General features: G+C 44.6%; 1 protein-coding gene across 1 annotated transcript in view; it reads right to left on the minus strand.

The window, feature by feature from the left end:
* Positions 1-16582, minus strand: part of MAPK4 (mitogen-activated protein kinase 4) — a 63297-nt gene that overhangs the window by 3338 nt on the left and 43377 nt on the right. The window contains exon 4 of the mRNA XM_058170924.1: positions 4802-4963. Coding sequence (XP_058026907.1) covers positions 4802-4963 — 162 coding nt within the window. The remainder of the gene's footprint in view (positions 1-4801; positions 4964-16582) is intronic.

Below are 16582 nucleotides of genomic sequence, written 5' to 3' on the forward strand. Positions count from 1 at the left end.
TTTGGGCTCAGTTATGGTGCTAAGTCAAGGACTATCTGTACATTATCTGCAGGATAAACAGAATCCCTCCTGCAATCAGAGAACAAATTAAACTTGAAGCTCAATTGTAAGCACCACTAGGTAGACCAGACCAGGAAATTAACACCACTGGAAGGCTAAAGAAGGGGTCTCCAACCTTGGTCCCTTTAAGACTTGTGGACTTCAACTCCCAGAGTCCCTCAGCCAGCAAAGCTGGCTGAGGAACTCTGGGAGTTGAAGTCCACAAGTCTTAAAGGGACCAAAGTTGGAGACCCTAAAGCTACTTTTCTTGAGCTTGGCTACAATAATAGAAACCTGCAAGTCTGAGGGAGCTCCTCCTCCTCCTGTATCTGTCTAGGCAAGGCTGTCAAACACAAGGCCCGCCGGCCGGATCAGGCCTGCAATGTGGTCGGATATGGCCCATTATGTGGTCAGATACGGCCAGTGGTGGTATTCAAATCCTGGTGCTACTGGTTCGCTATCAGTAGCATGCAGGCATGCACTCTCGCTTTACGAACACATGGTGCTTCTGTGCATGGGCAGAGCATTTTTGGTAATGTCTGGGTGGGTGGGCGGAGTTTCCCGCCACCACTGCTGGTTTGCCCGAACCGAGGCGAACTGTTGTGACTCGTCCTCCCTCCTCTTCTCAGCCGGGCCCCTCCCGTCTCCAACCGGGCCTGTTATCAGACTCCAAGTCTGATAATGAAGATGAATGGCCTGTCATGCCTCCAGCCCCCGGCCCTGGCCCCATGCCCGGAGAGGATGCCAGGAGTGAACGAACAAGCCCGATAAACCTCACTCCTACAGCATGTGTTCCTTGGCTCAGCCATCAGAGGAAGCCAGCCAGGTGCTGGAATCAGTGACAGCAGATCCAGCTGAAGACAATTCAGATTGGGAGGTCCCTCACTTCTGGAGATCTGAGAGGTGACGCCAGCAGAAGGAGGGGTGGGGCAGGCCTGGATAAATGCTGAGTCATGGAGCCACACCCCACAGCCTATATAAAGGACCTGCTTTTGGCATTCCAATCTTGAGTCAAGAAAAGTCTTAGCTAGTTTGCTGATATCGGACTCTATCGCTGAAGTCACAACTTGGACTCCTGCCTGCCCTGATAAACCTCGAAGGAACTTGGCAAGCTGCAAAGGCTTCGTTGCCAAGTCTGTTACGGACTTCCTTGACTCGTGCGTCGGAGTGGGAGTGGGACACGACACAAACTGGTAGAAACCCACCCCTGGATCCAGCCCATAGGGCCGTCCTGGAAAATGTAAGGGGCTGGCCCGCGTAGCTTTGGCCCGATCTACCCAATGAGAAAAGGAAACATCAAGCCAGCGTGGCTTCGTCCCAGTCTACCCAGTGTGAAGAGGAAACATGTCAGCAGTTTGAGGAGTGGCGTCAAGCTGGCCATGCCCACCCAGTCGGCCATTTCCACTGAGTGGCGGCAAGCTGGCCACACCCACCCAGCTGGCCACACCCGCCCAGCCCCCCGAGGTCAAGCACAGCCCTGATGCGGCCCTCAATGAAATAGAGTTTGACACCCCTGGTCTAGGGTCTATGACAATTCACTGTGGCTAACTTGTCACAGGCAACTTGTCACAGCCAACTCACCACGGGACAACTCACTTGTGGGACAAGAGCTACAGTAATATTAAAGAAACTGTGGCATAGAATCATTCAAGAGAGGATGCCAAAAGAGGGATAAAATGAAATGTGAATGACAAAAAATAAATTTTTAAAATTTATTTTAAATAATTACACTGAATTGATAAATTGACCCTCTGCGCATTGCCTCGTGGCAAGTTATCCCTTGACAAGTTGGCCGCAGCGAGTTGCCCCATTCCGGTCTGTCTATGCCAGGGATGTCAAACTCGATTTCATTGAAGCTCACCTCAGGGTTGTGTTTGACCTTGGGTGGGCGTGGCCAGGGTAGGCGTGACATCAGGGCTCCATTTTCAACCACAACGGTCCTCCTGGGCTCCGTGTTTGGCCCCAGTGGCCTCCTGCAGCCCTCTGTCAGCAAAAACAGAGCTCGGGGAGGCCGCCTACAGCTCGCCTGGGCTCCGTTTTTGGCTGCGACGGCCTTCTGCAACCCTCCGCCAGCAAAAACAGGGCTCGGGAGGGCCAAACTAAACTAACCCTCCCAAGCTTCCTTTTCGTTGGCAGAGGCACCATGGACTGGTCCTTCGCTGTTTCCATGGAAGGCTCGTGGGCCAGATCTAAACACCCCTCGGGCCAGATGCGGCCCCCAGGCCTTGAGTATGACACCCCTGATTGATGCCGTTTCCAAATGTTATCTGGATGCCCTCAACTTCAGCAAATGTATAACTCCTTGTTGCCTTGGCAATGGAATCTGAACATCTCCATCGAGATCCTTTCCCTTACTCTCTGAATCCATTAACTATGGAGTGCCCTTGTTCTTCATTCAAAAGCGGATCTCTAATTAAATTTAATAGGAAATTTGACTTTTGGACAAGTGACGAATCCTGTGTTCTTTTAAAATTAAGAGCTAAGGAAACAAGTATGTGGAAACTATGACAGTGAGCTCTATTCTAAACTTGCTTTCCTCAAAAGTAAGCTTTATTGTGTTCAGTGAGGCTTTCTCTCCCATAAGTGTCTTTGGGTTGTTACTAATAGTGCAATTGGGGAGTAAATGGCTCTGAAATTGGAGCTTCGTGGTCTCAAGAGAGTCTCAGAAGTCCTTAGGCTTCTATTCATTGGCCTTTACTTTTGCATCAGCAGAACACAATTAAGTTAACGTAAATACTTTTAAAAGATTAACCTGGAAATGCAGACAGGAGTAGAGTATAAAAGTTCAGATATTTACTGTGGAACTCTTTGTTATTGTTAAAGAACTGATCAAATATCAAAAACAGGCCTTTGATTTCTGATTATTACCCTTGTTTAAGATTGCAGGCAAATATATATATATTCCAGGTAGTTGTTTTTTTTAAAAAAATGCTTTTTATAGAATATTGGCTTTCCTTTTTTGCAAAATGGAAAAGTTGGCACATACAGTATTTAGCAACTGAAGAATGTTTCATACATTATTTTTAAAATCTTTGTTGGCATTCATTTCACACTGATGTTTGAGGTAAAATTTTCTCAAGGTGATTTATAAAAAAACCTTTGAAACAATTTTAAAAAAAAACCCTCCGAAACAAAAGTTTAAGCCCATTTAATAACTTCATGTCTCCATGAGATCACCAGAAATTAAGCTCAACTTAATTTTACCTATGAAGCTCAACATTCATAGGTAAATGTCTATGGAGATTCTCAGTCAACCAGGTCATGGTTGTCCCAAAGGTGCTTTTTCAAGAGGCAACTGAGGGCCTCTGTGGCTCAGACTGGTAAGACAGTCTGTTATTAACAGCAGCTGCTTGCAATTACTGCAGGTTCAAGCCCCACCAGGCCCAAGGTTGACTCAGCCTTCCATCCTTTATAAAGTAAGTAAAATGAGGACCCAGATTGTTGGGGGCAATAAGTTGACTTTGTATATAATATACAAATGGATGAAGACTATTGCTTAACACATTGTAAGCCGCCCTGAGTCTTTGGAGAAGGGTGGGATATAAATGCAAATTAAAAAATTAAAAAAAAACTTTCTGGTTGTTGTTTTTTTGGAAGACGTTTCACTTCTCATCCATGAAGCTTCTTCAGCTTAGAGGTTGGGTGAGAAGAGAAACCACCTTCAAAGAAAAACCAGAAAGTCCAGTTGTTTCTTGAGACAACCATGACCTGGATGACTGAGAATCTCCATAGACATTTAGTGATGCAGAGCTGAAGAAGCTTCTTGGATGAGAAGCGAAACGTCTTCAAACAAAAACCAGAACGTCTAGTTGCCTCTTGAAAAAGCACCTTTGGAACATTCACTTATAGGACTTTCCATTAAAAGTTGGGCCCTATATTTATGACAGCTGCAATGTCCCAAGGTCATGTGATCACCATTTGCGACCGTTGGAGAAGCCAGCTTCACTTAACAACCGTGGCAAAAAAAAAAAGTCGTAAAATGGAGGAAAAACTCACTTAACAACTGTCTCCTTAGCAACAGAAATTTGGGGCTCAATTATGGTCGTAAGTCGAGGACTACCTGTACTAGTTCTCTATACCACATATGTCCTCTTTTACATCAATGTTTCCAATGATTTTTCTATCAGAGTTACAGTATGATAAAGTCTATACCACCAGTTTCATTTCACAGAATATTTTTCAAAAAATGCTTTGGCTGATGATGGTGAAATTAACGTAGGTTTATGAAGTCTCACTGAGGGTGCACATGATGTTTATGGATACCAAAAAGGCTGTTTAATCACCCCGTTCCAGTGACTCCCACCCAGGGGTGGGCTACAAAAATTTTAGCAAGGGATTCTCTGCCTGGTTGCTGGGTGGGCGTGGCCATGGTGGGTGTGGCCTATTCAGCCTTCTGCACCATAGTGGGGACGCGGGGGGGGTGTTTTTGCCCTCCCTGGACTCTGGAGGCTTTTCTCAAGCCTCCGGGAGGGCAAAAATGGCCTCCCCAGGCTCCAGAGGCCCTCTGGAGGCCGGAAACGGGCCTCCAAACTTCCCAAACTTCCCTTTTTTTGCCTTCCCCGAGCCTCCCCTGCACTTACCTGCATCCAAAACGGGCCATGTGGGGACTTCTGGTGGGGCGGGGTGGGGTGGGCGGGGCCAGTCAGGAGTTCGATTTGGGAGTTCTCCAAACTGCACAGAATCTTAGCTAGAGGTTCTCTCAAACCCTTGCGAACCCCCAGCAGCCCACCCCTGCTCCCACCAAATTGCAAAGCCACCTTACCTTTGGTGTTGACTTCAGGAAGAAGCTTCCGTAAGGGCCGTTTCACTTCCCAGGTGCTATTGATGAACGTTGGCATCACTTTGAGAAGTTCTTCCTTGTCCTCTTCGTGGAAAACAGGGATGGTTTCTAAAATGAGTTGCATCTGCTCCAACTCATGGCTTCCTAAACAAGCAAGACGAAGAGGTAGTCCTTGGGATATTGTAAGTCTGAGAACTCGCTCAGCTAAACAACTCAACGTTTATTTTGTTATTAGAGCAAACTTATTTAATATTAGTTTTTGTCCTGGCTTCAATCACTTTTCTATTCCAGCTCTGCCTTTTTGGGAGGGCACCTACCTATACCCCACCCCCCAAGAGAGGTGCCTCTCTGGTCTTCTTACAGAAAAGGTCCATCTCACATTATGTTCTCCAAATGAAAATGCATGGAACTCAAAACACATAGCATTACATGGGGTAATAATGCTGCAATCACATGTTGACAGAACAAAATAACAGAGTTGGAAGGGATTTTGTAGGTCATCTAATCCAGGGGTCTCCAACCTTGGCAACTTTAAGACTTGTGGACTTCAACTCCCAGAATTCCTCAGCCAGAGTTGAAGTCCACAAGTCCTAAAGTTGCCAAGATTGGAGACCCCTGATCTAGTCCAACCCCCTGCCCAAGCAAGCAGACCCTACATCATTTCTGACAGATGGCTGTCCAGTCTCTTCTTGAAAGCTTCCAGTGATGAAGCTCCCACAACTTCCGAAGGCAACTTCTGTTCCATGGGTTGATTGTTCTCACTGTCAGAAAATTTCTCCTTATTTCTAGGTAGAATCTCTCCTTAATCAGTTTCCATCCATTATTCCTTGTCTGGCCTTCAGGTGCTTTGGAAAATATGTTGATCCCGCCTCCTCTCTGCGGCAGCCCCTCAAGGATTGGAAGGACTGCCATCGTGAACCGTTCTTCATATGTTTTAGCCTCCAGTCCCCTAATCATCGTTACTCTTCTCTACATGTGTTTAGTCTAAAAGGTTTGAAAAAGCACCTTTGGGACAAGTGATATTTCTGACTTAGTGCAGGGTACTCCAAACTTGGCAATTTTAAGCAGAGGTGCTATTCAGCAAGTTCTGACAGGTTCTAGAGAACCGGTAGCGGAAATTTTGAGTAGTTTGGAGAACTGGCAAATACCACCTCTGGCTGGCCTCAGAGAATAGAATAGAATTCTTTATTGGCCAAGTGTAATTGGACACCCAAGGAATTTGTCTTGCTGCATACTCTCTCAGTGTACATAAAAGAAAAGATACCTTCGTCAAGAATCATAAGTACACTTAATGATAGTCACAGGATGCAAATAAGCAATCAAATCATATTATTTGATTGTGGGCTGGGAAGGGAGATTTTGCAGTATCCTTCCCCTGCCACACCCACCAAGCCATGCCCAGAGGACAGTAATAAAAAAATTTGAATTCCACCACTGATTTTAAGACTCATAGACTTGAACTCCCGGAGTTCCTCTGCCAGCGTGTCTTTATAAGCAAGTCTTAAAGTTGTCAACGACTTTAGAATCGGCAACGACTAGCACATATGTGCGAGGGAACCTTTACTTTTACCTTTTAAAGTTGTCAAGTTTGGAGACCCCTGCACTAAGTCAGAAATATCACTGGCCCCAAAGATGCTTTTTCAAACCTTCAGAACCAAAGAAGCTTCTTGGATGAGAATCAAAACGTCTTCAATGAAAAACAAACTCCAGTTGCCTTTTGAAAAAGCACCTTTGGTGCAACCATAACCGTGACGACTGAGAATCTCCATTGACAAACCTTACTTGCCTATCCTCACCACTAGAGGGAGAAAGGTAACCACAGTTTCTTATGTGCATGCTAAATAATCCCCTCCAAAAGGACTGTACTCTTTTGAGTCAAACGGGGTTCCAGGTAACCAGCGACATATCGGTGCAATTTTTTGGCAAAAGTACAGAAAGGATTCGCTATTTTCTTCTGAACTGTTTTTAAAAATAGCCTTTGTTATATAATTTACAACCTCAGTGGATTTTGCGGTTTTCTTCTGTGACTCTTTCAAACCTAGTGAGCGGTGGGTTACACATTAAATTACCACCGGTTCGCCGTGCATGCTCACGCTCGCTTTGAACACGTGCGCACCCCATTCACACGCGTGCCTGCCTTCCACACACGTACCTAGCGTTCTGCACATGTGCTTGTTCGTGCCTCAAAAACGTTGCTAAATAGGACGGCACAGAGATGGGGCGGGAAGATGGGTGGGCCAGGCCCACATGCAATTTCCACTATCGGTTCGGGTGAATTGGTCTGAACTAACTGAATACCAACTCTGCTAGTTAGCCAGTTCACCTTCTGAGACAACAGATCTGCTCAAATCTTTTCTTGGTCTCCACACTGACTAGGAATTTTGATAGGTGAATCACACTGAGATGATACAGTAAATAATTTACTTTTGGGGAAATTCTTGTAACAAACAACGGACTTCGCAGTATTCAAACAACACAATTTTGCCCAGCTGTGCAGCAAATCCTTGCCTTAACCCAACACTCTCCGTTCAGTTATTGTGTTAACTCATTTCCTAAATTCAAACCGTATACAGGCAGTTCTCGACTTACAACAGTTCATTTAATGAGCATTAAATTCGTATACTGCACGAATCAAGAAGAGGGCCGTGAAAATATTTACAGATCCCTCACATCCAGGACATAAACTGTTTCAACTCCTACCCTCAAAACGACGCTATAGAGCACTGCACACCAGAACAACTAAACACAAGAACAGTTTTTTCCCGAAGGCCATCACTCTGCTAAACAAATAATTCCATCAACACTGTCAAACTATTTACTAAATAAAATAGAATAGAATAGAATTTTTATTGGCCAAGTGTGATTGGACACACAAGGAATTTGTCTTGATGCATATGCTCTCAGTGTACATAAAAGAAAAGATACGTTCATCAAGGTACATTTACAACACAATTGATGGTCAATATATCAATATAAATCATAAGGATTGCCAGCAACAAGTTATAGTCATACAGTCATAAATGGAAAGAGATTGGTGATGGGAACTATGAGAAGATTAATAGTAGTGCAGATTCAGTAAATAGTTTACAGATTAAACTATTTACTGAATAGTTTAATCTGTACAAATAGTACAGATTCTGCACTACTATTAATCTTCTCATAGTTCCCATCACCAATCTCTTTCCATTTATGACTGTATGACTATAACTTGTTGCTGGCAATCCTTATGATTTATATTGATATATTGACCATCAATTGTGTTGTAAATGTTGTATCTTGATGAACGTATCTTTTCTTTTATGTACACTGAGAGCATATGCACCAAGACAAATTCCTTGTGTGTCCAATCACACTTGGCCAATAAAAATTCTATTCTATTCTATTCTATTTGAAGTTTTGCCACTGAAAAAGGTGACTTATGACCGTTTTTCACACATATGACCGTTGCAGCATCCCCAATGATTTTCATTTGGATGCTTGACAACTGGTTCATATTTATGAAGGTCGCGGTGTCCCGGGGTCATGTGATCATTTTTTGCCACCTTCTGATGAGCAAATTCAATGGGGAAGCCAGAATCACTTAGCAACTGTGTTACTAATTCAACAATTGCAGTGATTCGCTTAACAAATGTGGCATGAGAAGTCGTAAAATGGGGCACTTGACACATTTCTCACTTAGCAACATAAATTCTAGGCTCAGTTGTGGTTGTAATTCGAGGACTTCCTGTATCACACCAACAATATAGTGAAAGGGATAGAATATATGCATTTAGGGTGTCATGCCCCAGCATATAACTTTATATACTGTGGTTGCTCTCTACCCCCATCTAGTGGCCTGAGGGACAAATCTGCCCAAACATATGATCTTCATGTACTGTTGTTGCCCTCTATCCCCAACTAGTGGCCGGAAAGACAAATACCAAGTATATTGGTTGTAGCTGTCCCAACCCATTTTACCCATCAGCCCACACTCTCAAACCAAGTGCATGCTGGGAAGCCAGACTCCATTTTCCTTTAGCATTTGGAGAAGGCATAGCACGAAGAAGAATCCATCTTAATCTGTGGCAGGTGGTCATCCAAGGACAAACCCACATCCCACATACAGAGCATCGCTGGTGAGATTTAAATTGCTTGGATTTATTAATTGTTATGTTCAACAGTAACTCAATACTGCCTATCTTGTATTTGGTTCTCATGGTAGGTATCCCTATTTTCCCCAGTTTCACCATATCCTGTTCTTTCAATAAAGCATCCAGATCTACACTCAGGGTCTGTTTTATTGGAGGATAGGTGGGTTTAGCTGCATGTTGACCTGCACACAGACTAACATGTAGTGAGGACGGAACCTAGGGCAAAGCAATCTAAAACAAAAAAAAGGGTTAAAATAAATTTTATTTTTAACCTGCTTAAGCATGTAAAGGTAAAGGTTCCCTTCGCACATATGTGCTAGTCGTTCCCGACTCTAGGGGGCAGTGCTCATCTCCGTTTCAAAGCCGAAGAAGAGCCAGCACTGTCCGAAGACTTCTCCGTTGTCATGTGGCCAGCATGACTCAACGCCAAAGGCGCACGGAACGCCGTTACCTTCCCACCAAAGGTGGCCCCTATTTTTCTACTTGCATTTTTACGTGCTTTCGAAACTGCTAGGTTGGTAGAAGCTGGGACAAGTAACGAGAGCTCACCCCGTTACACGGCACTAGGGATTCAAACCGCTGAACTGCCAATCTTTCGATTGACAAGCTCAGCCTCTTATCCACTGAGCGTCTCTTGCTTAAGTCTGAGGTATGGACATATCCTGAAAGAAAGCATGGGACTGAATCAGTTTCAACAATAAGTGAGCTAGCAGGAGAAATATACAAGAGGAAAGATTTACCTAAACTCTTGCATGTTTCTCTACTTCCAGAGTTTCATGTCTTCAGAGGGGATGGTTGTTAGGAACAGATTTCAGAGAAATCAACCATGTGAAGCACAGGTATCAAACTCGCAGCCCACGGCCCAGAGGCGTCATGCGCTGGCCACGCCCACCCCCAGATTAGCGAAGGGAGGATAAATTGCGATACGTCACATAATGCCATGATGACGCAAGTTTGACACCCCTGATATAAAGGAAGATTTTGCAGTTACAAACTCATATTTTTTTTCCTCTTGGCCAGGGTTTCCTGTTCTTGGCCACTTTTAAGACATGTGGACTTCAACTCCCAGAATTCCCCAGCCAGCTGCTGCTTAGGGAATTCTGGGAGTTGAAGTCCACACATCTTAAAGTGGCCAAGAACGAGAAAGCCTGATCTTGGCCATTCCCCACTTCTCTCTTTTTACACAGCTGGCACAGTAAATATATATATATATATATCAAAACACCGTGTTTCCCCGAAAATAAGACCCTGTCTTATATTTTTTTTGAACCCTGAAATAAGCGCTTGGCCTTATTGCCATGTGCTCAAAAGCCTAATTGGGCTTATTATCAGGGGATGTCTTATTTTGGGGGGAAACAGGGTAGTAGCTGCAACCGTGAGAGTAAAACACTTCAGGGTTTTTTTATCTTGTAACTTGCAAATGAGATATCACAGTGAAATCTTGAAGGAAAAATTGCTATGGGGGAAATGGATGTGACAGATAGAAAGTAATATTTTAATATTTGATGCTGGAGTTGGGAAATGAATATTTCTCCTAACAGAATTTGATACCAAAAAAAATAGCTTTTCTTTCCAAATTTAGCTATTGGTTGTCAAGGTCAAAATGAAGGCAATAACTGCACGTATCAATTAAGGAGCATTTTTTAAAATAAGTAAATTGCCACAAGGGCTATTTGTGCTTCAAAAAGGATCGAAGGAATATTTTTAGCTACCACCAAGATACCATGGATAACAGAGTTACATAAATATCGTCCCTTGCACGATCTCTATGCAAACTGCTTATAAAAAAAAAAAACACCTAGTTGCTATTAGCTCTGGAAAGCAAGATTATATTTTGCTGTAAAGAGCTAAAAAAAATGGGGGATTTATTAACAGAATATAATTACAAGTCATGAGTAAGGACAAAACTATGTCCAGGAAGAAATTTAATTTCATTCCACATTTCTTATTTCTGAAACTATTAGCGGAAGGCATGCAAATTAAACTGGGAGCAAAGCACCCTTAAGAAGATTGTGTATTTGTTTTGTTGCTGTTGAAATCTCATTAGTCTAGCTTAAATTATTAACAATCTCAAATCAGCATAGACTTTCAGCAGCTGAATGAAGCGTGATCTTAAATTAGTGTAGCTTCTCACTTCTAAAGGCTGAGTCGGATATTAATAAAAGTTTTAATTGTGTCAGAGGTGATGATGAGTGGTCTAGTTCAACAAATCTCTCTATTTCAGGGGAAATGATTTTCTGTGTCATCAAGAATCCGTTTTGTTTTGGTATTATTATGGCTGGTCACACAGCCAGTTATTTAAACTAGATTTGGCATATTTTTATCCACTTATTGAGTCCTTCCTAAGGACCTTGGATAGGCAGATGGTTGATGGTGTGTTAAAAGGTATTGTCGCAGGATGTAAACTGTTCCAAGTAGGTCTTTTGCAATTGACTGATGGGGATTTTGTCAATGCCACTAATGTTCAAGTGGTGCTTTATATGTTTAAGAATTGCACTCAGGGCCTCTATTACTATTGGTACTATTGTTGCTTTCTTTTGCCACGGTCATTCTAAGACAGCGGTTCTCAACCTGTGGGTCACGACCCCATTGGGGGGTTGAATGACGATTTGCCAGAGGTCGCCTAAGACCATTGGAAATATGGGAAGTATACTTGCGAGTCGAAGAATCGCGAATTCGGCTTCAGGCACGATGAATTAAAAAAGAGAGAAATCTTTGCTCTGATGTCTCCCTCTCAAGCCAGCTGCAATCACTCCCAATCGCTAGCCTAATCTGGCTTCAGGCGTGATAAACTTTTTTTTTTTTATCCAAAAAGTTTTTATTGGTCAAAAAAGGTTTATACAAATACATATCAGGTATGGTAAATTTTCATTTTTCTTATACAAGATAAGAATTTTACTCAAAATTTTAAACACATACAACAGCCATATGGCAAGCAGGTGATACGAAGTAGCTAAGTTTATCAATCTTACATACGCAATAAAGAAGGGTCAAGAATAATCAGAATATCATACAAAGGAGAATAAGGAAAACCAACACAATACCAAATATCATTGTCACTTCCTAGTTTTGGATCTCAGAACTCTGGGTTCAGCCTGACCCAACTCAGGGCGCAACAGCGGCAGCCGCCTCCTCCCATGGTCTATAACCTCCCTTCTTCAACTCCTGGGTCATCTAATTCCAGGAGGGCTTTGTGTTCCTCCACGTAGGCCGCAGCCTCCATAATTGTACTAATTTTTTCGTAATGCCCTCCCGGAAAATCATCAATCCCTCTGGCATCAGCCATCTGAAGCCTACTCCCTTCTGGTACAATTTGCTTGACAAAAGTAATATTTCTTTCTCATTTCACGTACCTGTCTGGGAATCTGCCTCAGAATGGCTATCTCCTGCCCCTATAAGTCAGTGCCCCACTCCTATGTTTTCTAAGAATTTCATCTCTCGTCTCTCTTCTCACAAATTTGACATGAACCTCTCTAGGAACTGCATGCGTGCATATTTTGAATTAACTCTATAAGCTCGATCCACATCCCAATTCATAAAGTCAACACCTCTCCCAAGAAATTCTCCCAACAGTTTAGTCACAACATCTCTCAAGTCTTCTTGGTCCACTTCTTCCAGATTTTGAAACCTAAGGAAATAAGACATTTTATCCATCTGTAGTCCAAGCACAGCATTGCCTGTCGTCTCCTCTCTTTCTGCACTGCCCGCATCTCCCTCCATACCTTCCACTTTCTCCTTGTTTTCTGCTGAGACTTCTTGAGTCTCCTTTAAATCCTTTTTGATAGTCACAATTTCTGCTCTTATTTCATCCAGTTTCTTGTCCATATTAGATAACTTTTCCAAAATTCTCTCCATTTCTCCAGCAGTTGGTCTCTGACCTTTGCCATTTAAAAATTTTTAAAATCCTCAGGCAAGCACAGTATCCTTGTAATTTCCTCCGGATCCACCAGGGGCACTCACAGGAGCAACGAGTCCAGAGTACAGTTAGTCAACCAGGAAGTCAAGGGAAGTGATGTCATCAAGATTCTCATAGTGAAGGCGGAAGCTGGGCGCCACCATTGTTCCCCAGAGGAGGGGCCTCAAACCCTCCCTCCTAAATTTCTCCATCACCTCTTCTCTCCAGAGCTCCACAAAACCGCTAATCTTGTTATTTTAAGTTCTCCTCTCTCCAAAGTGATTCCTGCTCCTTCCAGTCGCAGGGGAGAGAAACCCCCGCACTCGGGCACTCCACCACATTTGCCGATATCTCCTTCCTTCTCCCTTCCTCAATTCTTCTCCGTTCCTGTTCGCCACCAGGCTGCTGCAATTATAAATCCAAAGCCCGGTGTCACGGGCACAGCGCCCAGGCGACGACCAAAATAATGGCCGCGGCCTGAGGCCTCCGAACCCCTCCGAGCCTAGGACGCGCCAGCATCGGTCCCCCCAGTCCTGTATGTCGGCTGGGAGACCCCTGGCGAGCCGTCCGTGCGGCAGGTGTCCTTTTCGGAACACCTGGCCCCTAAGGGCCTCGGAGGCGGCCGGATTCGGACACTGGAGGCAGGAGAGGCACCTCCAGATGTCCGTTGCCGCCGGATACCGGAAGTCGTCTCCAGGCGTGATAAACTTAATAGGGGAGGAGTCTCCGCTTTAATGCCTCCGTCCTCAAGGCAATCACAAGCAGTTCAGATCGCTAGCCAATACGGCTTCAGGCACGATAAATTAAAAAAACAAACAGTTTGCCGCTTTCCCCCCCTTCTGCACGGAACGCTGTTACCTTCCCACCAAAGGTGGTCCCTATTTTTTCTACTTGCATTTTTACGTGCTTTCGAAACTGCTAGGTTGGCAGAAGCTGGGACTAGTAACGGGAGCTCACCCCGTTACACGGCAGCACTAGGGATTCGAACTGCTGAACTGCCGACCTTTCGATCGACAAGCTCAGCTGTCTTAGCCCCTGAGCCACCGCGTCCCTATCTACATTCGGTGTATAACCTCCCTTCTTCAACTCCTGGGTCATCTAATTCCAGGAGGGCTTTGTGTTCCTCCACGTAGGCCGCAGCCTCCATAATTGTACTAATTTTTTTCGTAATGCCCTCCCGGAAAATCATCAATCCCTCTGGCATCAGCCATCTGAAGCCTACTCCCTTCTGGTACAATTTGCTTGACAAAAAGTAATATTTCTTTCTCATTTCACGTACCTGTCTGGGAATCTGCCTCAGAATGGGTATCTCCTGCCCCTATAAGTCAGTGCCCCACTCCTATGTTTTCTAAGAATTTCATCTCTCGTCTCTCTTCTCACAAATTTGACATGAACCTCTCTAGGAACTGCATGCATGCGTGCATATTTTGAATTAACTCTATAAGCTCGATCCACATCCCAATTCATAAAGTCAACACCTCTCCCAAGAAATTCTCCCAACAGTTTAGTCACAACATCTCTCAAGTCTTCTTGGTCCACTTCTTCCAGATTTTGAAACCTAAGGAAATAAGACATTTTATCCATCTGTAGTCCAAGCACAGCATTGCCTGTCGCCTCCTCTCTTTCTGCACTGCCCGATCTCCCTCCAGACCTTCCACTTTCTGCTTGTTTTCTGCTGAGACTTGTTGAGTGTCCTTTAAATCCTTTTGGATAGTCACAATTTCTGCTCTTATTTCATCCAGTTTCTTGTCCATATTAGATAACTTTTCCAAAATTCTCTCCATTTCTCCAGCAGTTGGTCTCTGACCTTTGCCATTTAAAAATTTTTAAAATCCTCAGGCAAGCACAGTATCCTTGTAATTTCCTCCGGATCCACCAGGGGCACTCACAGGAGCAACGAGTCCAGAGTACAGTTAGTCAACCAGGAAGTCAAGGGAAGTGATGTCATCAAGATTCTCATAGTGAAGGCGGAAGCTGGACGCCACCATTGTTCCCCAGAGGAGGGGCCTCAAACCCTCCCTCCTAAATTTCTCCATCACCTCTTCTCTCCAGAGCTCCACAAAACCGGTAATCTTGTTATTTTAAGTTCTCCTCTCTCCAAAGTGATTCGTGCTCCTTCCAGTCGCAGGGAGAGAAACCCCCGCACTCGGGCACTCCACTCACATTGCCGATATCTCCTTCCTTCTCCCTTCCTCAATTCTTCTCCGTTCCTGTTCGCCACCAGGCTGCTGCAATTATAAATCCAAAGCCCGGTGTCACGGGCACAGCGCCCAGGCGACGACCAAAATAATGGCGGCCTGAGGCCTCGAACCCCTCCGAGCCTAGGACGCGCCAGCATCGGTCCCCCAGTCCTGTATGTCGGCTGGGAGACCCCTGGCGAGCCGTCCGTGCGGCAGGTGTCCTTTGAACACCTGGCCCCTAAGGGCCTCGGGCGGCGGATTCGGACACTGGAGGCAGGAGGCACCTCCAGATGTCCGTTGCCGCCGGATACGGAAGTCGTCTCCAGGCGTGATAAACTTAATAGGGAGGAGTCTCCGCTTTAATGCCTCCGTCCTCAAGGCAATCACAAGCAGTTCAGATCGCTATGTCTGACTTCAGGCACGATAAATTAAAAAAACAAACAGTTTGCCGCTTTCCCCCCCTTCTGCACGGAACGCTGTTACCTTCCCACCAAAGGTGGTCCCTATTTTTTCTACTTGCATTTTTACGTGCTTTCGAAACTGCTAGGTTGGCAGAAGCTGGGACTAGTAACGGGAGCTCACCCCGTTACACGGCAGCACTAGGGATTCGAACTGCTGAACTGCCGACCTTTCGATCGACAAGCTCAGCTGTCTTAGCCCCTGAGCCACCGCGTCCCTATCTACATTCGGTGTATAAGACTCACCCAAATTTTCACCCTCTTTTGGGGGGTGGGGGAAGTGTGTCTTATACTCCAGTAGATGCTAATTAAGAACTGCAGCCTGAGCTTTTTACAGGATGGAAAATTCTCTGCATCTCCCTGCTCCGACCATGATTTAAGGAGCATTAGACTCACCTCTCAATTACAGAAAGTGACTATCCAACACTACCAGCTCTTCCTGGGTGAGATTATTTTAGAAGAACAGGACGTGAAATCCATTATTAATTAACCTTATTATTTATTTAAGGAAGCTGCATGCAGCTGCTTCCCAAGGTGTTGAAATTTTGCAGGATTGCAAAATAAGCAACAGAGATTTTAGAATAATAATAAACACAGCAAAGAAGAACAAAAGTCACAGTTGGGCCAACCGCAACATGAAGGCGTTTTTTTATTTGTTAACTAACAGCAGGCGATGCACTCAAGTCCTGAATAAATATCTAGAGCTCCTTTCTCCAGCTGCTACCCAATATTTCTACAGAGGGAGTAAACTTCTTTGTTTGAAAGTTTATAAAATAGCAATAGAACTTAAGAGACTTATATACCACTCCATAATGCTTTACAGAGCCCTCTGAGAGGTTTATGGAGTGAGCGTGTTGCTCCCAACAATCTGGGTCTTCATTTTACTGACCTCAGGAGGATGGAAGGCTGAGTCAAGCTTGAGTCGCTCAGAATCCAACTCCTGGCTGTGGGCAGAGTAAGCCTGCAATATTGTATTCTAACCACTGTACTGTCATGTCCCACTCCTCCGCTGACGGCCGGGTCAGGGAAATCCGAATCAGGCGTGCCTCTGCAGCTCTGCCAAAATCCTAGCAAAGTCCTCAGGGCAGATAGGAGACCAG

This window comes from Ahaetulla prasina, chromosome 2 (genome assembly GCF_028640845.1).
Source record: "Ahaetulla prasina isolate Xishuangbanna chromosome 2, ASM2864084v1, whole genome shotgun sequence".
NCBI lineage: Eukaryota > Metazoa > Chordata > Lepidosauria > Squamata > Colubridae > Ahaetulla > Ahaetulla prasina.